Source organism: Zerene cesonia, chromosome 4 (assembly GCF_012273895.1).
Source record: "Zerene cesonia ecotype Mississippi chromosome 4, Zerene_cesonia_1.1, whole genome shotgun sequence".
Classification (NCBI taxonomy): Eukaryota; Metazoa; Arthropoda; class Insecta; order Lepidoptera; family Pieridae; genus Zerene; species Zerene cesonia.
In genome coordinates this window covers 2,288,068-2,311,841 of record NC_052105.1, presented here as the reverse complement: position 1 = coordinate 2,311,841, position 23,774 = coordinate 2,288,068, and the positions used below count along the sequence as shown (strand labels likewise).

Genomic DNA, 23,774 nt, shown 5'->3' with positions numbered 1-23,774 from the left:
GCTGACAAGGGTCCAAATCAGAGATATTAATTTGTAGGGTGCGTTGTAAATTAAGCGTCGCGAGTTGGTAACCGAGTTACCCAGTCCGGGTAATTTGTAAGGCCGGCTGGCAATAATTTTCGACTCTTGTACAGTGTGCTGGGATTAAAGTAATACACGGATTAAGAGCGTGCGTGTGGACCGGGCTTTAGTGTAAAAAATCGTTGGCGTAATTGCTAGATTTGTGCTCTTCGATTTGAATGAAATTAAATTTAAAATTGGAACGCTGTTTTTGAATTTCGCGTGCATGTTCTAGAATACTTACCTTGAATGAGGAAAAATTAAGGAGGTTTTTAAGATTCGGCGCGGTTTTTGGCTACATGTTATGTCAGTTGGGCGGTAGAAGTAATTTCATATTATAAAAATGAACTTTAATTATATATTCTTCTTACAGGTGAGTGAATTATGGTCTCATAGTTTTCCTCAGAATTTATCAACATATTATTCACAAGGTTAATCATATTCTAATGATACTAAATGTTGAAAAATAAGCTAATAATTCGCGCGTCATTTTTCTATTAAGAAATTTTGGAGGTCCATTTTGTACATTTCATAATCTTTCTTTTTTCATCCTCGAAAACCTTGTTCACGATATAAACGTTTAATTAAGTACTGTACTACGTACGGTTCATAAATAAATTACGAGCCCTGAAAACGAATAATAGCCTTTATTTATGAATGTTTAAAAAAAATATGCAAAAGCGAGATAAAGCCGCCACTGTCCGGCACCGAAATATAAAATGGAGGCACTTAGCGGCCGGTGGGTGTACGTTTTTACTATTTCACGTTTGCGAGCTTTGTATGTACTTAATTTTGGTCTAATTGTAATGGATCGCTTCAGGGCTTATATGAATGAGCGTTTGTAATGACCTAGTGATGGTACAACAGGCGCTTGTAGGTAGTTCACGATGTAAAGCCATAAAATGAATTGCATTACATGAAATTACGTTTGACTAATTATGTAGTGTATTTTTGGGGTAAAGTCTGTAAAATTTGTATGGGAATGTTTTCTTTTTCCGTTGTTTTTATAAGTTTGAATACTATAGATACTTTTGAATGTGGTAGACGAGCATGCTTGCGCACTGGGGTTGGTACCACACTGCCACAGAAAACTGGCGTGAAACAGTAGCATGCTACTGTTCATTATGGTGAGTGGGGGAGCTGGAGGCCTGTTTCCTTTTACTCACCCTTTCCGGTCCATTCCTTCTTTCCGGTCGTTAATTCTTTCCTTATCCCCTTCCCCTTAAAATCGGGCAGCGTATTCTACAAAAGTTCATGGGCGGTGGTGATCGCTTACCATCAGGCGAACCAACAGCTCACTTGCCAGCTTAGATTAAAAAAAAAAGTAACACAATCACTTGATAAAAATAAAAGCAGATCTACTCGAGAAGTTTATCATTCCTTTTCTCCACCACCGAGTCTGTGAATAAGAGTTTATTTTAAACGAAAGCCAATAAAGTCGGCGGCTCCAATGAAATAATCGGATCCAGCGCAATCTAATTTATTAATAGCAAATAAAAGCTTCGCTCCGTACAGGCGGACGCATCGCGCAATGATTGGTGGAAATCGTTGGCAATTGTTTGCTTTCGATGCTATGGTCCGCGTTCTTTTTCATTTACTGATGTTTTTCGTATAGCTGAAAGTATGTGGGCGGGTAAAGAAATGTTGTGATTCTTTGGTTTGTTCTGTTTTATAAAGATGCAGGTAAAGATGCAGGTTAACTGTAGTGTGATGAAATGATGGCATACGAATAAATATATTTCCTATTCATCGAGGCACATACTCATGCTGTTCTTGTAATTGTTACAGATTGGAGCGCTGAAAGATTACTACTTATTATCTCACCATGAGGTTCACAAGCGATCCACGGAACCAAACGTGGAGCATCATCGCAAACTGAACGAAGAACCACAGGTATGTTGTTTTTTTCTTATTCATTTTTTCATTCATGAAGACCATTTGAAATATTGTATTATTTTCGATTATCTACTGAAAGGTCTTAGATTTCAACAACCGAAATTGTTTTAATCCATATGTATCGAGATTATCCCTTAAGAGCAAGAATATCAAAAGTATCAGCGCCACTCCGCGGCGCTCCAAATTTCAGATTTTGATATGAATCGTGAGATTATGAAGTGATAACGAAAACTAATTCACTTAGTTCCACGGCAGTTCTTTGAAATGCTTTTAGCGCTGACGGCTGACTGTCCTCCATCGAATTTTATTTGTTCGCGGTGCATTCAGGGTTGCCAAAATGTCGTTAACCGGTTTGGCAGGGCGGTCTTGGTTTAGATAATATAAGACTTTGGCTCTCACTTATGTGTCGGTAAAATGGTTCGAATGAATTGAATGTTCATATGTAGGTTAGGATGTTGTGGTTTGTGATTCAATAGTTTTAGTATGTATAAATGTAGTCAGATATTTCACTTTTAGTTGCTGCCACTTAGGTAGCGGATGTTTTATAGAATAATTATGGAAGACGTTATTTAGTAGTGACGCTATGTAACAATATGATATAGTACTAACATTTGTTATTGTTTAATTATCTTTTCTAACATTTAATCTTGATACGAATCGTAATTGATAAGCCGATTATTGGTCTCCTCTCCTTGAATTTGAAATGGTTTTTTACGAACCTATAGTTAATATTGTCAATTAAAATGTAATATGTAATTTACAAAATTTTATCTAATTAGATACTATTTAGATTACTTCACTGACAAGAATGAAAAAAAAAACATATTTTGTCAGCCCTAATTTAAGCTTCAATTTGAAAGCGTAATAACATGTTTTCGCTATCTTATGATTTGATAGAGATCGATATGCTGTATCACGAATAGAAACGAGACAAGCACAATGGGAGTAATTAGAGATAAGATGCGATATAATCAATTCCAATTTAGAAACGACATTGGTCTCTTCTTTGCAAATAGCGTGAGATGTCTTTATAACCTTTTTGGATCAAATAAGAAAATTAACTAGCTATCTGCGCACGATATCGGTCGCTTAGTCAACGGATAAATAGACAGTTCCGGAGATTTCCGGGATTAAAACTATGCTATGTGCTATCTCTGGTCTCTAACTGTATCTTCACCAAATTTCATCCGAATCGTATAGTGGTTTCGTGTTTTATAAGAATAAAGCTGAGTGTTTCTAAATTTGATTAAATGTTTTTCTATTATATCTACATTTATTATAATATATTGTAATTTATTAATAAATGCATAATACGCGAAATTGAGAAATTGGGAGCTTAAATTCTAATCATCTATCACTTTGATCATTATTACTATTGCTCGTAAAATATGTGCATAATAAATTATATTTATGCTGATACTAATTCATTTGGCATTTACTATTTCATATATTTATAACTTTAATATATATTTATGCCTAAATAATAATTGGGCCACTTTCAAATGAATTAATCATAAATCAGATATGATATACGTATCGCAGTAAAATTGTAAACACTATTAGATTATAATATCGCTGGAATCTATCTGTAGTATGGCATTACGTAGTTAGGAGAAATGTTATCGTTAGATGTATAACAGTTTAAAAGTAACAGAGTTTGCAAGGGAACTCTCCTGTCGTGCTGCTTCAGGTTGGAGTCAATATTTAACATGCAAATGATTAATTAATATTGCGTATATTTGATATAAGTTAAATATAATGCGCTTGCGTTCCGTGGCGTAGCGGTTTGTACAACCAAGTTGTAAAGCATTTTCATCCTTTTTTGGTCGATTGATATCCATTAAAGATTATATTGAGAAATCTTAATGATATATAAAACCTTAAATCGTAAAGTATCATTGGTTTTTTTTGAGGAATAAATTAATGCATTAGCGTTAGGTATATAAGGGCTTATATATTTTATATAAAGGTTTCTCATACCAGTGTTATTACAAATAATACCCCGACCCCAAGGTCGGTAGCACTAAACATTTATGGTACGACGCTTCGTAACAGAAACGCCTAAGACTTGAATAAAATGATAATATAAAAATTTCCGATATTTAAGTGGTGATTTCTATTCTACGTGACATTTTATTGTGTTAGTTTGGCTCGAGCGGTATTTCGGGAACACGTCAATTTAACTTATTTATTGTTATCGTTTTTTTTTTCTTTGTCGAAATTTATTTAAGTTATTATAATATTTTAGATGGCCCGAAGACCCTCGTACAATTTAAGTAGAATTTCTTATGGATTTTCTTGTATTAAAATGTATATCATATTTTTGCTATTTGTAAATCTAAATCTAAAAGTTCTATAAAAACAGTTTTCTATATATTTATATTATTCTATACTTCTAATGTAACGTATTAGAAAATTGAACTTCTTAATCTAACCATCTAATGATTTTATATTTTACATTTTAAAAGCATATACCAGTTCTAAAACCCCGCTGTAAATTGTTCAGTGTAAACGGTTTGCGAACTGTCGCTTTAATAATCCCGTAAAATGGTAATAAAGCTCTCTGCTCTCTAGAATTATTCAAGTATTCGTAAAACGTATACACTAAGCATTAGTTGGGGTTGACTCTGCTGTTTATCTAGCGGGGGGATAAACTACGTATGTTGGAGAAGCTTATATTAACAATAAAACTAAACAGATAGACGCAGATGGATTTATATGAAGGTTTAATATTCAATGGTTAGGTACTTACTTTTTTCGGATCTTATACACGTGTCTGAACTCATGTGTGTCGAGGAATAAAAGAAAATAATCCTTGAATGATTAAAAAAAATCACCTTTTATTAACACGCTTTTATTAACTTCACCTGTATGTTTGTTTGTTTGTTTGTTTGTATGTTTGTTTGTTTGTTTGTAACTGACTTCTTTGGGCGCGATTTTGACCCACTTTAAACGGCCAGATTTCGTTCAAACTTTGTAGATTTATTGAGGACCGATGACAATACACTAATTTGATAAAATTATTCCAGTTTTCAATTTGCAAAATATGATTTTTGTTAAAGCGTGTTTTATAGTTTTTTTAAACTATTATATTTTATAAATTTTTGTTTAATATGTAGATTTCAATTATATAATAATTATTTATTACTAAAACAATTGTTGTTTTAGTAATTCAATCTAATTACTGATATAAACGTGCCATACCACACTTCCCTCTCTGAATCCCACCGTCCTCTCTAAATCTCATAAAAACTCAACATAGTGAACATTAATAGTGATATAATATAGTGTCTATAATCACCGCTAGTTGCAAGGGGTTCTTCATTTTGGTGGTGGCGACTAAAATTGTAACGCAGCAATAACTAAGTGGATTACTCACATGGCCTCAGGCGTGAAGCTCGTCCAGTGGCCAAGTGAGCCCGCGGTATTATCCTTGTAACCTTAATTGAAGGCAATGCACTACGTAATGGCATTTGCTACTCAATCACAGTGTAATTGCTTCGCTATATACTTGTGGTCGCGTGGGTATAGCCGTGAACGAAGTAATAGTTTTACTGGAGTTTGCTGTGTGAGAGGTGAGTGGACGAATGACGCACGTGGTTACTTGTATCTATAGTGGGATGTTTAGTAAATGTTGATTAATTTGTTATTTTATTTACAAGTAGTAGCAAAATAGTTATGCTAATGTTCTTAAATGTAGGCTTCGAAGAGATTGTTGAGTTTGAAATGAGAAGAGTAAAAATATCAGGCATATGACGTAGAATCTGATAAATTAATGGAAATAACTTCACGAAAACAAATTACGTTATTGTCCAATATGTTGTGACATAATTTATTAGTATTTGAAAACAGTGCTTACGCTATAAAATAAAGAAAGTAGTCCCAAGGCCCAAACTTAGTAAAATTATTGTATCTTGGGACCCTGAGTTGCGTATATAGTTTTATTTGTGAGTCAGACATGGTAAGGACTATTCTAAGAAGCGTAAAAACTATAAATATTTTGATCCAATGAAAGTGAATAATTAATTAAAAAAATAAATTGCAACACGCATGTTTGTAAATATTATAATATTTGAGAGTGTTACACTCTTAGCTTAATTGAATTTAGAATGCCTAATTGGCATCATTATTGGCACAACAAGAGATGGAACTGGCATCATTATTGGCATGTGCCAATAAATCAGTTAACAATTGTTAGAAATCCATATTCTTGATGTATGCCAAATATAATATTAAAAATAAATAAATAATAATAAATAAATAAATAATTATTTGGCATATGTCAAGAATATAGTTTCCATAGAGCTGAACTTGATAGAAAAATTGCAGTTCAAATAAAGCCAGATAAATCTGTAGGGATTGATGTCGACAGCGGAGACTAACAAAAGTTAGTATCGAAAATGACGCGTCGGATATAAAACGTCCACTTACAATAGTTCTGCGGTCGGGTCGAAAAGTTTTTCTTGTGAACCGCGTCCACGGCGCTGAAATCTTTTGTGCCCCGATAGCTGTAAACTATTGTGCACACTGACAATGTGGCTAACGCTTCGCTTCCGGCTTCAAATGTGTCTGACGTTCGCAGTTTTTGTTGTTTTTTTTATTGGTGTATGTACAATACGATCGTTGTGAGATGTGTCATCTCTTGACGGAGATAAAGGCAAAGGAGATAAGAGTGCGAAGATAGTTAACAAATGTTAATTGTGAATTGTTGAAGGAAGACACGACATATTCGACCCAATACGTCAATATTAGTGCCCAATGGTTATCACAAAGGCAATGCACAATTCTTGTACACGTTTAGCTATTCAATATTATTTAAAAATAATCTTTTACGGCAACTTAAATTAGACAATTTATCAAAATCCATATTTCAAATCACTAATACACGCAAATTCTTCCAAAAAAAAAAACACCTAAAAATCGTGATTACATTCTACGAGTGTCGTGTTGAAATGTACATTGTAACGAAGCCCTAGCTAACTTGGCCGCTCCGACCGCCTAATAAAACTAAGGGGCGTTTCCATTCCAGCCTTTCTCATGTTGATCACAACCAACCTCCCTACATCATAAACAACCTTCTTTACCCATTACACTGTTTATAGCTTCATAATGAACGTTATTGAGAATTTTAATTAGATTCCTGATATCCACGAGCGAGGTGTGATGAATAGTCAACGCGTGAAGGCATTTTCAAGGCTTTAATTTTTTAACACGTCATATTTCAATTTTATGGAGGCGCGTTTTTATGTTTATTTATGTTGGCGCTTTGAGGAAATATTTGTAATTAACGCTTTGTATGAAATCTGATGCATGAAACTAAAAAGCTGAGCTCATAAAGGCAAAGATGTTTTTGAAATGGATGGAGGTTTTGCGTATCTATATAATATCGTGAAGTTAAAAATGGATCACTGTATTACTTTTATATTTGTATTTATTTATACGATGTATTAAACATTGTATTATTACTTTAAATTATTGCAACACAGCTACATAAAATGGCGGGAAGGATATGGCGTAGCGCGAATATAATTTTCTAAAAATTATTATTTGTTTTGGCGATTAAATTAATGCTATTCCGAAAATGCTAACTCAATTGCTAGAATGTATTTTAAAAGTAAAGTCCTAAAAATTTTTCAACACCGAATAAAAATATATGTTTTCAAATCAACATTTTATGAATGAATTTAAATAGACCACTTTGGTCCAAGTTGCCGGATAACGTACCGAGTGGCCAGATGACTTTTTTCGCCACATATCCGAACCATTTCTCCCGCGATGGGCTGTATTAGTTTAGAACCCTATTACGTTACTGTTTATAGGATGTGCTCCGCAGTGATGGAGAGATACTTCGCATAATACACGTAGGTAGACTGTGGTGGACGTATTTTTATGCATTAGATTTGTCGTAGCAATTTCCTTGCTTGCCGCATCGTATGAAATTAAGTTTTATTATTTTCTTGTGTGTTTATTTTTACAACGTGGTATATTATTTTATTAGTTGCGTTGGCAATATTCTTAAATAGGTTCTTGAAAGTTTGTTAGATTTTTTTCACCATTATTTAGCGAGCGGTGTAGTCTAAGAGAAAAATTGAGGCTAAGTATTTTTTATACTTTGAAAACAGTGAGAATTATAGTGTTTAGAATATACAATTTTAATCATGATGTTTCTTTACTCTATACTCGAATGTTTTCTAAAACGCGACCCAGTTGTGATTGAAAATGAATGGCAATATCAAAAACCCATGATGAGGTTTCACATAAAGTGTATAATTAATTCCTTTCACGATACGCGAAGCCATTTCGAAATAAAAAAGAGGGTATAATAAACAAAGATACAGTGCCTTTTTCACGTGGTTGTTTTTCCTTACTGTATAACTATGTTTGACTCCAATGTTTGCTCAGCTGAACGTGCTAACAAGCGCCGCTAAAACAATATGCCGGGATTTGGTATAGGCAAAAAGTTTATCTGCGCTGAAAGATAAATTGCTGTTATATGTTCGGTTGGGGAGCGGGGAGCGGGTGCGGGGTGCGGGGTGCGGGGAGCGTTGTTTAAGTTTTATGTTACGATATTTTGAAATTGAAGACAACTGATTTGAATGTATACATTCGACCTAGATTTGCGGGTTTAAATTTTTAAAAGAGGGAATACATATTTGACTTTTTGTTTTGGTTTTTTTGTTTTGTGTTTGCAAAGTACCGACAGATTTAAAAAAATATGTTACAAAGGATATACAAAGGCGAGGTTTATGTAGTATTTAGAATGTGTTTCTTCGGATTATTCGCAAAATATTAACCATATATTGTTGGGACTTTTCTTTCAGACGTAGCACATAAATATTTCTAGGTAAATTCGCTCGTTCGGTCTATAAGGTGCCAACTTACAATGTGAAGTATTCCAATAATCGTATAATTGTTCGATAGCCTTTGCACTGTGATAAGCCACCTTGGCTTAAATTACATTGTCTCTAGGGCAAGATCCCAGGCCAACCAGAGGTCACGTATTTACTGGCTTCTTCAGACGGCCAATTTCCAAGTATCAGGTGATCAAGGTTCACAAAAATAATTATTTACTTTGTACAAATTCTCATGGCTGAATTCCACTGTTTCATGTTGAGGTCCATATAATTAAAAATAATTAAGCCTTCAATACTCCCAGACACTATTAATTTGTCCATATTTCGTCTGTAATAAAATACGTAACGTTTGGTGGCTCTGCGATAATTGGGATACTAGTTTATGTAACTCAATAATACAAGTATAACATAATAATGTCGAAAGAGAGGCAAGTAGAACACATGTTTGAATTGGTTATTAAATACTATATAGGTAGGTTTATGCCAGAGAAATCCAGCCTTCGCGCTATTGTCTGCGATTATATTTAAAAATTGCCATATCCTATTTCAACAATTGCAAAAATTTATTTTCTCCACACGTCTATACATAAATTAAAATTCTTCTCAATTTACTTATTGAAACAAATGCCTTAAACGTACCTATCGTAAAAGTTAAGAATGCAACAGTAAGAAGATACAGTAGTATAGATTTCCATCCATCCATCCATCTATTCATTCCGGATAAGTCCACTGTTGGACATAGGTCTCCCTCAAAATATGCCACTATTCCCGATCTCTGGCTTTGTTCAACCATCTGCGTCCAGATGTCCTACCTACATCATCCGACCACCTAGTGGGTAGGAATCCAACAGTGCGCCATCCGGTTCATGGTTGGTATACGCACGTCGAGCTTTGTGGCCTGCTCACTGCCATTTAACTTGGAGATTCTAAGAGCAATTTCAGTTACTTCTATACTAGTGAATATAGTAAAAATAATTTGGATTTTCTAGTCATTGATATTCTCAAGAAGTTTTGGTATAGTTACATGTTATTTTATTACAACATTCGCGCGATAAGAAAAGACTGTCATTTATTTTATATTTTCAATTCTCTTCTATTAGGGCTACGATACACAACGGGAATATTAATGTAAGTTAGTCCAATTAGACGTACTAAGTACAATGTTCATCAAGCATGCGTATTACATTAACATTCGGCTTTCATATAATTAAGCTAGTATTCAGTTTGTTTAAGAGAAGATTTATATTTTTCAACCGACGTTCTCAAAAACTAAGGAGGTCAAATCGACTGTATTTTTTATACATCTTTATCTATGCGATAAGTTGTTATGGCAAAAATAAAATTGGTTATACACGAGAATCCAAATGGTCTAAAAATGTACAAAATAATAAATAGAATTCCAAATATGGATTATGATATTCCGTTTAATACGAATAAATGAATATAAGCCGAAATGACGTGATCCTGAAATGTTATGCCAAATTTGGGCCGGCGAATATCGGTTGCAAAATCCACCGCATTACGTTACGTACGAAATGCCGAGGAAAATCGCTACAAACGAGCAATGTGGGTTTTTTTTTTATTAAATTATCCAGAGAGTAAGACAAACAGTGACGGGTCGGATGTTCCGCTCGCGTATATATAATAAATACACTTTATATTGTTGTATTTTTGTCCCGTTCCGTTAAATCTTTTACTCGTTATTAAGAGGGATGGTTATGCGGTTTCTGCCGGACGTTCTCGAATGTCGGTGCCTTTTGTTTATGTCTAATTGTGTCCCGCCGTAATATGGGTTAGTTTGGAAGATAAATTAGTCTAGGAAAATCGTGTTTGTTATTTATTATATATGTTATTATATATGTATTACCTGCTTGTCCCGACTTTGCCTGGGTACACGTTCGTGACTTATAAGTAGTGTACTTAACTCGATTTTTTATTCATGTAGATTGCATCGGGACCATAGTTGCGTGCCTAAGCTATTCAACATATGGTATCTCCTACTAATATTATATGCGCGAAAGTCTTTAAATATGGATGGATGGATGGATGGATGTATGTTTGTTACTCTTTCACGCGAAAATAACTTATGGTATATCTATGAATTTGGTACCGAGTAGATAATTGTCTGGTATAGCGCTTTTAACCTCGCGTGGTACGCGAGTGACGCCGCGGGTAACAGCTAGATTAACAATAAGAAGATGAAAATAGTAGTACATTGCAATTAACCTCATCAGGTTATTTAGATAATAATAAATTAGTGATGCAGCATTTCATTGATTTTGATTTATGTATGCATCAAATATATACGAACACTAATGAAGTCTTTGGTTATATTCAATTTACATAATTGCATTTGATGCGAAAACATATTACACGTGATAATTATGTAATACGCAATTGTTCGCAGTAATTTGAACACATCCGCGTATACCACATATAAAAATAATTAATTTCTCGTAAAATATACGCAGATACATAATTCGCCAGAAAAAGTTCACAACGAGACGTGGAAAATTAGTTGAGAGTTCACAAAGGGCTCGATTCGTGCAACTTACCACGGCGGTTAAAAATTATGCCCCGCAATGAAACACGGCGTCCCGGCGCCTTTCTCATGCTAATGGGAGCCCGTGCTATTTCCTCGCTGTCTGTTGCTCCCCAACAACTGTGAAATTGCAGCGTCCAAAGCGCACTAGAATGTCTTGTTTAGCGAGAGTATAAAGAATAGTTCCATTTCGCCCCACTTAGCCTGGCACGTAGTTGAGTGCGAGCTTCCTGGTGCATGTGTGATATTGGATGCGGGAATTAGTTTGACGACTCGCGACACCCGTGTTCAAACGATGAGTTGAGGCTTTAATTAAGTCGTTTGTTGCAACGGATTTGTAGGTATAATTTATGGGTGTATTAATTTTTACATGCGTTATTGTTATTTTTTTATTTACTTTACGTAACTTTTTACTTTAGGTTTTTTTTTTAAGTAGGAATACCATTATATAGTTTTAGTCTTTTGAGTATGCGATTCGAACGTAAATAAATGACATTCATGCCTTTTCATCAGGTGAGATGGTTCGAACAGCAGCGCGAGAAAAAGCGGGTGAAGCGCGACTACAAGCCCTACGAAGGTCCGCTCTGGTCGCAGCTTTCAAGGCGGTTGCCATCCCACCGGACGAGGCATCGGGCCATTACTCCATCGCTCTTCCCTGACCCGTTGTTTAGGGAAGAGTGGTATTTGGTAAGCGATTGTCTATTGTTATGGTATAAAACAATTGTTATTGGAAAGAAAGAGCTAACTTTTAATGTTCTCATGTTGAGATATTTGAAAAAATGTAACAAACCAACTTTAAAAGCACAATTAAATATAGTTTTTATAAGAAACCTTCATCTATAATTTGAAACTCTAATTGAATCTGTACAATACCATGTTTTATTTTTTTATTAGAATGGTGGAGCAAAAGATGGCTTAGATATGAACGTAGCACCAGCGTGGACTAAAGGTTACACGGGGAAAGGTGTAGTAGTCTCAATCCTGGATGATGGAATTCAGACGAACCATCCCGATCTTGCACAAAATTACGTAAGTGTCTATTTCATGAATTATTGATCTTTTTATTTGTTAGTCTTGCTAAATTTCGAGCATGGCTGGGCTAATTTTTATAGCTTTGGTATTAATGCATTCATAATAGTCCAGGGATAGTTTAAAAGGTAAGAAATAAGGACAAAATGTGTTCAAAAAAAAAAATTGTACGGCGAAGGTCGCAGGGTAAGCTAGTCAGTATTGTTTTTTTTAATGACTGAAATTATATGAAATATTTTAGGATGCCCTTGCGTCAACTGACATAAACGGCAACGATGACGATCCCATGCCTCAAGATAACGGTGACAATAAGCACGGAACTAGATGTGCTGGTGAAGTCGCTGCAGTGGCGTATAACCAATATTGCGGTGTGGGTGTGGCGTACAACGCGAGTATAGGCGGTGTTAGGATGTTGGACGGTGTGGTCAATGATGCAGTAGAAGCCAGAGCCCTGGGCTTGAATCCTGACCATATCGATATCTACAGCGCTTCTTGGGGGCCTGAAGATGACGGTAAGACTGTTGATGGACCGGGGCCACTGGCTAGAAGGTATGTTTCTTCCCAAGTCTGTAATTTATATAATAAGTCTTTGAAGTAGAATGATGTATTGTAATTATTTCTTGCAGAGCATTCATTTATGGAGTCACAAGCGGTCGACGTGGGAAAGGCAGCATATTTGTTTGGGCATCTGGCAATGGAGGCAGGCATACTGATTCATGTAATTGCGATGGATATACTAATAGTATATTTACTCTGTCAATATCGAGTGCCACTCAGGGAGGGTACAAGCCATGGTATTTAGAAGAATGTTCGTCTACGCTAGCCACTACGTACAGTTCAGGAACACCTGGGCACGATAAAAGCGTAGCAACAGTAGACATGGATGGAAGATTACGACCCGATCATATTTGTACAGTGGAACATACAGGAACCTCCGCTTCTGCACCGTTAGCAGCTGGTATATGTGCATTAGCTCTAGAAGCCAATCCAGACTTAACGTGGCGGGACATGCAATATTTAGTTGTGATGACGTCTAGGCCACAACCGTTGGAACGAGAAACTGGATGGATTGTGAATGGTGTAAATAGAAAAGTAAGTCATAAGTTTGGCTATGGATTGATGGATGCAGCCGAGATGGTTAATTTAGCTGAACAATGGATATCTGTACCTCCCCAACACATCTGTAAATCTCAAGAAATTAATGAAGATAAACCCATAGATTCTACGCCTGACTACACTTTAACCGCACGCATGGTGGTTAATGGGTGCAGTGGAACAGTGAATGAAGTTCGTTACTTAGAACACGTTCAGTGTAAGATATCGTTACGTTTCTTCCCAAGAGGTAATCTGCGTATATTACTGACTTCACCGTCGAATACAACATCTTCTTTATTATTTGAACGACCTCGGGATGTGATTAGTTCCAATTTTGATGATTGGCCCTTCTTAAGTGTCCACTTCTGGGGTGAGCAAGCAGCGGGTACATGGACTCTGCAGATAGTCAATGCTGGTAAAAGACACGTTAACCAGCCAGGTATACTTAAAAAGTGGCAATTAATATTTTATGGAACAGCTGTAGATCCTATAAAGTTACGCTCGAAACGACCACCGCCATTCGGTTTCTCAACAGCCGTCGATGGCTACGATTCTGTCGGGGATTTTTTTTACAACACTGACGCGTTTACCAATTACCAGAACTATCCTACATTATTTGCTGCCGGATCTGATCCCGAAAAAGCAATAGCCCGCCTCGATGGACACAACGTCCCTTCACCGCATGGGGAAAGTGTCCTCGCTGATAGTAATGATAAGCGCGTCATGCACGAATGTGACCCCGAATGCGATTCCCAAGGCTGCTATGGAAAAGGACCAACGCAATGCATCGCTTGCAAGCACTACAGGCTTGACGACGCTTGTGTATCTCGATGCCCTCCGAGAAGTTACGCGAACCAGGGTGGAGTTTGCTGGCCATGTCACGAATCTTGTGAGACTTGTGTGGGACCCGGACAAGATTCTTGTTTGACGTGTGCTCCAGCGCATTTACTAGTTGTTGATTTAGCCGTTTGTTTACAACAGTGTCCTGACGGTTACTACGAAGATAGCGACACGTCGACATGTCGACCGTGTGCCGTGCATTGTTCGACATGTTCAGAAAAGGCTGACGCATGTACTTCATGTGAACATCATCTCGTTTTATATAATGGAACATGCACAGCCTCTTGTCCGCCTTCGACATACGAAACGGACGATTATAATTGTGCCAAATGCCACCCCACGTGTGATACGTGCGTGGGGCCTGGCGCGGCTCAGTGCGTCACTTGCCATCCATCTAATTACATCTTAGATGGTAGATGTGTCAACGCGTGTCCAAACGGTTATTATGCGGACAAAAAAAGAAAAGAATGTCTCAAGTAAGTAACTCGAAACTACAGCTATGTTAAAGTATCTATTTTTCTTTGTGATCAAACTATAGTAATAAATATTCACTTCTTTACAGATGCCCTGTCGGTTGCACGAATTGTTTAAGCACTTTTTGTCTCAGTTGTGACACCAATTGGGCACTGAACAAAAAAGGCAAATGTCTCCCAGTGGGAAGCGATCGGTGTACACCGAGAGAGTTTTCTGATGGAAATAAATGTCGCCCATGCCACGACGCCTGCGAATCGTGTTATGGTGAAAATGAGATGAATTGTTTAACTTGCCAGTCGCCTAACCTTCTGCAGAATTATATGTAAGTTAAGTACCTAATTTTTTCGTTTATTAATTGATAATGTATAACTTCATCAAATTTAAATATTGAATGATTAATGTTAAATCTGGCGAATTGAAATTTCTCAACATGTGTTGAGAAATTATCAAGGTATACTTTTTGTGGATACTTTTATAAAAAAATGTTACTGAGTACTATATTATTTAATCTAAATTTTTTTTTAATATTATAGCATTCCTGACTATATAGGCTATGAAATTAAAATATATTTTCACGTAGATGCGTGCCGGAATGCGGGCGCGGTTATTACGCGGAGGCGGGACGCTGCGTGCGCTGCGTGCACGGCTGCTCGCGGTGCGCGTCGCGGCTCAACTGCACGAGCTGCGAGGGCGCGCTGCGGCTGCAGTCTGGCGCTTGTCGGACCGCCTGCGCCGATGGGTGAGTGCGAAGTTGTTTCGTTAAAAAAAAGTCGATAAATATAAATAATAAAACACTTTCGTGTTTATGGTGCACTAATGAATTAATTAAAATGATTTCGAGTTCATTTTTTATGTACTCTTAACGTGGGCGATACTCAAAAATCTTTAAAAATATTCAATTTCATTTTCGAATTACCTAAAAATTTTTTTAAAAATTTTCCTCTGTACAATTTAGTTGAAGCGTCATTATAATAAGAAAACGTGTTAATTGGCACCGGGTAGGTATTACGCGGATCGCGGCACGTGCGCCAAGTGCTACCTGTCGTGCCGCACGTGCAGCGGGCCGCGGCGCGACCAGTGCGCCTCGTGCCCCACCGGCTGGAGGCTCGCGGCCGGCGAGTGCCACCCGGAGTGTCCGCAAGGTGAGTTGCGAGAACAATTAAACCTATAGCTTAGCTATAGTTTTATAATATTAGCTGAAGAGTTTGCTTTTTTTGAACGCACTAATCTCATGAAGTATTGGTCCGATTTGAAAAATTCTCTCACTGTTAGATAGCCCATTTACTGAGGAAGGCTATAGGCTATATATGTACCACGGGCGAAGCCGAGGCGGACCGCTAGTGTATAATACAATACATAAAATTTTATTCATAAATCAACACTTTGTATGCCACATAATTTCTCAAACTAAACACTTATCGTCTAGTCTACGGCGGAGTCTTGAACGATAGAGTCTTCCCACTTTTAAGTGTATAGGGTAATACAATTCATCATCATCATCATCAGCCCATATATGTTTCCACTGTTGGGACACAGGCCTCCTATGAGGGTTCAGGCCATAATCCACCACGCTGGCCAAGTGCGGGTTGGCAGATGTCACATGTCGTCGAACTTTTAATTCTTGGACATAACGGTTTCCTCACGATGTTTTCCTTCGCCGTTTAAGCAGTGGTGATGTTATCCACATGCGCAGATAAATTGAAAAATCAATTTATTTCCTGCACGCTCGCCCGGTCTCGAAACCCCGACTTATAGATTTTGAAGTCCGAGGTTCTCACCATTGAGCCACCAATGCTTTAATACAATTATAGTATAACATATAATGTCTATAAAATTTTCTAATCTAAAGATCATAGAATGGGTAATATACTTAAGGTAGCCTATATCATAAGATTTACAGCATTTCTTTGCAAAACAGCTATTCATTGTCTAAATTAGAATAAAAGTAATGATAAAAATATTACAGCTCAATTATTTTAGACGACCCTTGAAAAGGTTGGGGTGACAACGACAGAGGTTCGGGCTGTCCAGGGTGTAACATAACATAACCGAATTTGTAGAAATGTATACTGTTTAAATATAATATATATATTTTTTTTAATTATACAAATACAAATGAATAAATTACATAAATAAATAAATAAATAAATAAATAAATACACTTATTTTTTCTAAGTATGTATCTGAAGATATTATGTTAAGCGTAACGACTTGTTAGTCTTATTGTCTCCTCTCTCAATTGCACTACTTGAGAGGGTATCATATCGTGATGAAATTTATAGTACAGTTAGGATTTTACACTTTTATTTTCCGAGAATTGCTGATGCACTCCGTATGTAGCGTACGGGAGTACTTACTGCGTATATTCCGTGAGGGTTTTTTGTTATTTATTGGCTTGTTTAGTGTTAATGATTAATAACAGTGTTGGATGATTTTTTTAATTATTTATATATGTGTGATTTTTGTTATTTTTATATAGGAATAATTAAATTTTGATGATTCCATTTCTATTTATAAGCTTTCGCCTGCCACGTAGGCACGTTCACATTGACTTTTGCACCGGCCATTTATAATTATTCGCTTTTATTTTACCCGCGGCTTCGCACGCATTAAATTCGGATAAGTTTAAAAGATGTTATTAAACATAAAAACATTCCTCTTGATCACTCTATTCATTAAAAAAAAAGTATCAAAATCCGTTGCGTAGTTTTAAAGATTTAAGCATACATAGGGACATAGGGATATAAAGAATTAAACTGAGAAAGTGACTTTGTTTTATACTATTTATTTATGACACAGAGTAATAGTTTTTTCCTTAAATGGCCTTGGTAAAGCCAGATCAAAAAAAGGAGAAATCTTTTTTTGATCTGGCTTTACCAAGGTGGAGAAAAGAGTATACTAATTTGCATAATGCTAAGTTATCATGATAATTGTTTTCGCAAAGGAAGTGACAAACTATACACTTTACTAAAAGTGATAAATGAGGTCAAGTTACTGTCACGTATCTCGAAGACAACCGTCTAGGCACATACCATTTTGGGCTTTTTGTGTTTGATTCTACTCTATGTTCTTTTTTTTGGATATTTGTTTCGTGATAATTCGTAAGTATCAAATAGATTCTGTTTTTTTTTTTTTGGGTAGATTATAATATTTCAGTCGCATATAAGTTATAGGATAATTGATTCAGTGTTATTTCAAAAAATTTATGAAATAAATAAATGTTACATAAAGTATATTTTGAGTTGTCAGATAGATAAGTTAAAATTTCTGTTTTATAAGATTGCATAGGCATGCAAAAAGGTATAGTTTGTTGTCGATCTAGTTTTAATATATTTCATGCAGGTTTCTATCAAACCGTCGATGGATGCCGTCACTGCCACCACTACTGCCGCGAGTGCGACGGCTCCGGCCCGCTCAACTGTAAATCCTGCCCGCCGCACTTCATGTTAGACGGCGGTCTATGTATGGAGTGCCTCGGCTCGCAGTACTACGACGCCAGCAGTGGAACGTGCCACGCGTGCCACGACACGTGCAGGACCTGTTCCGGTCCCGGACAGTTTAGTTGTACCGGCTGCTCAAAACCGCTGAAGATTGATAGGTGAGTATTTATCTATGGTAACATTATCATAAGTCATGTATGGATGTGACTTGTCAACTGATACTTTTGAAGCGTTTTTTTTTGGCTTTTTTGATAGTAAATTGATGTCTTTTGGTCCCATTTTAGAACTTGAAGTGGTACCTACTTGCCCCTAAGGAGGTCGGTGACTTTTTTATGTAGAAAAGAATTATTATTTTTATGAGTTAATCATGGAAACAAGGAAGATACAAATTGCTCCCAAGCCCGTTTAGATTTTAGATACAAAATGTTTCATTATAAAGTAATTTCGTTAGGATTTCGCTTTCAACGCAAAAGCGGAGTTAGAATTACCCATAAGATCTGAATCGTTGAATATTAATGGTCTAATTTCTAAATAACTGCGAAATACGAGTAGATTTTTCATTCAGTAACATGAACGGGGGATCTATGGAAATTTATTTCATCAGTTTTTAAATTATTTCTCTTAAATATAACTAACTGTATTTGTGTACAGATTAAACAACCAATGCGTGCGATGTTGCACAGACCGCGGGGTGGACACAAATTTAACCGCAACGCAAGACTGCTGTCACTGCCATCCGGATACTGGTAATTTTATACTTTGTTGATTACAACATACTATGATGGTATCTTCATATAAAGTACCCTATTATAATCTACTAGCTGCGCCCCACGGTTTTACCCGCGTCAGTCTGTATCCCGTAGGAATGTCGGGATAAAAAAGTTGCCTATATGTTATTCCAGTTGTCCAGCTCTCTACGTACCAAATTTCATTGCAATTGGTTCAGCAGTTTTTGCGTGAAAGAGCAACAAACACACGCACGCACACACATATTTACAAACTTTCGCATTAACAATATTAGTAGGAAGTAGGATAGGATTACTAAACATACTATAAGAAATATTTCGTAGACGTAAGGTTGATTTTGGTTGACATTAGTTAGCATTTTGAAGATAGTCTGTGATAAGTTATAGACTACACAAAATATACAGTTTCTCATTTTAGCCTAAATAAGATACGATCTTCTTATCTTTCCTGTTTACTTTGAAATGTGGACTGCTAAAACTCATTCAACGATTCAATTTTATAAAATTATCAGGGGACTGTATAAACTCATCCGCGGCGAGCAAGCGCCGTATCGCGCAGTGGGGCGCTTTGAAGAGTCCCTCGGAGACCCGTACCAAGCCTAGCCTGAGTCCGGCTATGTTGGTTGTGGTGGTGGCTATAGCTGGTATTGTGGTCGCTGGGTTGATGGTAGTGCAGGTAAATATATAAAATTGTCATATGAGCTAAGAATATGACGTAATATTATGACATTATTTCGAACCTAATATTTTAAAGAAAGTAGAAATAATTACAATTTGTCGCAAATTCCATAATTATATTTACAACAAATGAACTGTGATATATTATAGATGAGATTCAAGCGATGAGCGATCACATACATGCTATAGGAAAATTTGGGTATTTTTGTTTGTTTATGATTCTATTAAAAAACTGCTCGACCGATTATAAAAATCCTGTAATGATCCTTGGAAAAAAATTATTTAAATAAATTCGTAAGCTCTCTAACGTGCGCACCCCTTCACTAGCTACGGCTTGCGGCAACGCCGCACAATAGCACGCAGGGAGTCGTATTCTCGAACCTTGCGTGCGGCGACGAATTTTATTCAAAAACTACCGGACCGCTTATACATATCCTAATGAATAACTTTCAAATGATAATCATTTGAAAGTTATTCATTTATCCCATAGTATGAGGTAAATTCCATTGATCATCTAGTAGTGGCAATATATTTCACAATTAAAATAGTCTTGTTCAAAAGTTATGTTCTCTAACGTGCGCAACCCCTCACTAGCTGCGGTTCACGAAGCGGCAACGGCGCGCGAGCACGCAGGGCGCCGTGTACTCGCCGCTGGCGTGCGGCGACGACGGTGACGTCACCGTGCTCGCGGCCAGCACGCCGTGCCCCGCCGCCGCCGAGCCGGAGAGCGAGCCGCTTCTCGAACATTCCGCGTAGCGCGTTGTGTGATACTAGGTTAGTGCGGGCCCTGTCGATACTTTTAGTGATGGGTTTTTTTATCGATGTTGATGCGAATGGTCGTTTGATAATGTTTTTTATGTAATTCGTTGATAAGTCAAAGGCCTTACACGATAATGTAAAATTTGTATTAAAGTCCGTTTTTATTGTAAAGGAATTTTTTCATAGGGAAGTTTGAGTTTGGACGTAGCTTTTATAAACTCATGAGTTTAAAATGTAACCGCTCGTAATGAAGGAATAGTTTCATTATAGAAACGTGAACATTAGTGTGATAGAAAACATGTCTCCTTGGTAATTACAGAGAAACGTGATACCTAATCTTAGACGCTGTAATTATTTGTACATCAAATTATGTGAAAGTATATTTTTTACAAAAAAAAAAACAACGTACGATATAATATTATGAACACCAATAAAACGGTTCCAATTTCTAGGCTATACATAAATTATGAGTAATAATATCTATAGATAGTTATGAAATTGAGTAAAATAATACGATGATGTATATATATATACTGTGCTATGTATAAGGGAAGCGAACCGATAGCTAGAGTGACGTCACAACGTTAGAGCAGGATAGGTATATGTAATTATAGTTAGGTGTAAATTGTAAATGAACAAAATGTTCGTTAACAACGGCGCCCTCTGCCGTCTACATGTGATATGATCGCTTAGGACTTAATACGTATGGTATTTATTGCTGTTACCTTTTATAATGTATCATCATCAGCCCATCATGCCTCCTATGAGGGTTAAAATTTATATAAGAAATCAATTTGTAAATTAGACTTTTAACCATACTAGGCGCTCGTCCCGGCTCCACCTGGATATTAAGATTCAAGAAGTATCATCACCCAAGTCAGTTCACACCCTGTCTGTATACCAAATTTTATCGAAATCTGTTCAGTAGTTTCAGCGTGATTTACAGAAAAACAACCAAACAAACAAACTTTCACATAAATAATATAAGTGTGATACTTATAAATAATGAAATAAACGAGAAGGTCTTGATTGAATTGCTTCTACCTAAATAATCACGTTCATCCAATTAACTAAACGTTACTCATCTATAAGTTTAAATCAGTTTTTTTGTTCGTCTTTCGATTAAACTTACCACCTTCATTAAAATCTCGAATTGCAATCTCTTCAATTCGCCTAAAATCTTAACGTCGAACTGACCTTTTTAATCAAAATGACCTCTCTTATTACGGTCTTCGAATGTGACAACACTACATACTACGGCCAAATATGTTTACAATCTAAATCTTCACACACACACACACACACACACACACAGAAAGCCCGAACATAACGCTCCGTTTACGATCACAGGAGCAACCACACCGAAAACGATGTCAAACACTGCAGATACGAAAATTCGTTTGCGGTCAAAGTTGGTCGGTCGTAAATTTAAATTATGGCCCGCACAGAATCTGCTTACGGCGTCTTGCTCTCAAGTCAATAGTTAAACATCGGGATCTACAACTACGCAAGTTTGCTGGCAACACTCAAACTGCGCTGTGTACATCTGAGGCCCGAATTAATCGCCGATCCGGGAATGTGTTAATCCTTTATAATGTAGATAAGAAATTGTGGTTCGCCGAAAGTTTGCGTAAACGGGCATACTCGCATTGCGCTTCGTCATTTGTTTGGGGTGAGTTTTGTGGGGGCTTTAAACGAAATGGCAGCCGGGGATAATGTTATTCTGGTGACACTCAATTTTTAATTATAAAATAGTCGTTCGTATTGTCGTATATACTATATTCTTTTGTAACATGTCCATAGGTCTGAATGTAGATAACTCGCTCCCTTTCCACTACTATTTTACATGTTATTTATTTCGACCATAAAGCGCAGCGTGCTAATTAACTAAACATTTAATCGCGCACGAGGACTGTGCATAAACAAATACCATAAAGTCACAAAAGTTACGCATAGTTCGCGCGGGCAACTAAATCAATAGCGCTGGCAACCCTATCGTTAACAAAACTCCGCGGTGTACTCGAGGCTTTAACTTTTAATTGGTGTTAACATATAACAAGGGCTTCGGTATTGCAGCATTGTGCACTTGACTCGCTAGATTTTGACACTGAAAATCAATTATTTTAATTGAGTCGAGTTGCGGTGCGCTTTATGTTTCAAAGAACCGTTGGAGTTGTGCGGTTAAATAAACAGAGACTAGCATAGACAATTCCGTAGTGTATTTTTGGATCAGAAATATAAAAATTATAAAAAAAAACTATAAATATTGTGTTTTTTTAAAGGTAACAGCAATAAAATTAAAATAATCATGGTATCTTATACATACTATTTTTAATATTGACAAATTAAAGTAAATTATATCTGGATATTCACTAATTTGCTTTTAAACATCACGCCATAGTCGATGCCAGATTTGTGAATTTTTTTCTACGTATTTCGCTCTATAGTAGCGTCGCGATTTTGGAATAACAACAAGGAATATTCTCGAATTTTAATTGAACTCTTTTGTTTATCGTAATTGTGTGTAGAATTAATTTACGCGCACAATACACATGTCTATCAAATTGTTATTCTAAAATCGCAAATATAATTATTTTAAGTAGTTAATAGGACCAAAAGTTACCATACACGTACAACAATAATATAAAAATACTACGTTGAATCATACGATTTTGGATGGATTGTAGTTTTAATAAATTAAACCCTACCATTTTTATATTAAGTAGCAAAACAGACTCTGTCTTCGCTTTAGATTTTTAAGTAAAAGTAATAATAGAAGGTTCGGGAAATATTGCAAAAATATATTTGGTTTGAGCATAAACTTTAATATCGTGGAAGTCGAGTCTTTAGATGTATGCTCTTCTTAATTTTAGGTATTAGAATAAGGTCTCAAAATTGTCTAGTTTGTCGCAAACTGTCTCAAAATTTTATATAGTGTTAACTTTTATACTATGTTACCAACAACCATCACAATAAATTTAGATAGATTGTTGAATTGATAGATGTAATTTTTTTATAAAATTCCGTTATTATATATGTCGTATAAGTTTTAAAAATAACGTCAATAAAATTATATATTTGTGTCTTCATACATATTTGTTCAAGTATTTAGTTCTAATGAATATCTTGACATCTGATTTACGTTTATTTTAATAATGATATGCATAATTTTTGTATTTCTTTTTCTTGCTACAAAATTTTTAAATATGTTTCGTATATTTTTAGCTGAGTGTATGTTTTTTTTAGTTTGTTTTAGTAATTATTTTTAATTAAATTGTATTTTTGTATGAAATGTTATGTGCAATTCGTATTTATAATAAAAACATCTCTATGTCAAATATGTGTTTTATTTCATTCATGG

General features: G+C 36.1%; 1 protein-coding gene across 2 annotated transcripts in view; it reads left to right on the top strand.

The window, feature by feature from the left end:
- LOC119839562 (furin-like protease 2) overlaps window positions 1-23,031 on the top strand; it is a 199,137-nt gene extending 176,106 nt beyond the window's left edge. For both annotated transcript variants that reach the window (XM_038365908.1, XM_038365909.1), the window contains 12 exons: window positions 1,849-1,953; window positions 11,866-12,039; window positions 12,247-12,381; window positions 12,623-12,930; window positions 13,008-14,792; window positions 14,879-15,112; window positions 15,371-15,529; window positions 15,793-15,932; window positions 18,133-18,388; window positions 18,882-18,976; window positions 19,489-19,652; window positions 20,249-23,031. In XM_038365908.1, coding sequence (XP_038221836.1) covers window positions 1,849-1,953; window positions 11,866-12,039; window positions 12,247-12,381; window positions 12,623-12,930; window positions 13,008-14,792; window positions 14,879-15,112; window positions 15,371-15,529; window positions 15,793-15,932; window positions 18,133-18,388; window positions 18,882-18,976; window positions 19,489-19,652; window positions 20,249-20,410 — 3,717 coding nt within the window. In that variant the 3' untranslated portion in view covers window positions 20,411-23,031. The remainder of the gene's footprint in view (window positions 1-1,848; window positions 1,954-11,865; window positions 12,040-12,246; window positions 12,382-12,622; window positions 12,931-13,007; window positions 14,793-14,878; window positions 15,113-15,370; window positions 15,530-15,792; window positions 15,933-18,132; window positions 18,389-18,881; window positions 18,977-19,488; window positions 19,653-20,248) is intronic.
- The last annotated feature ends 743 nt before the right edge of the window (window positions 23,032-23,774 follow it).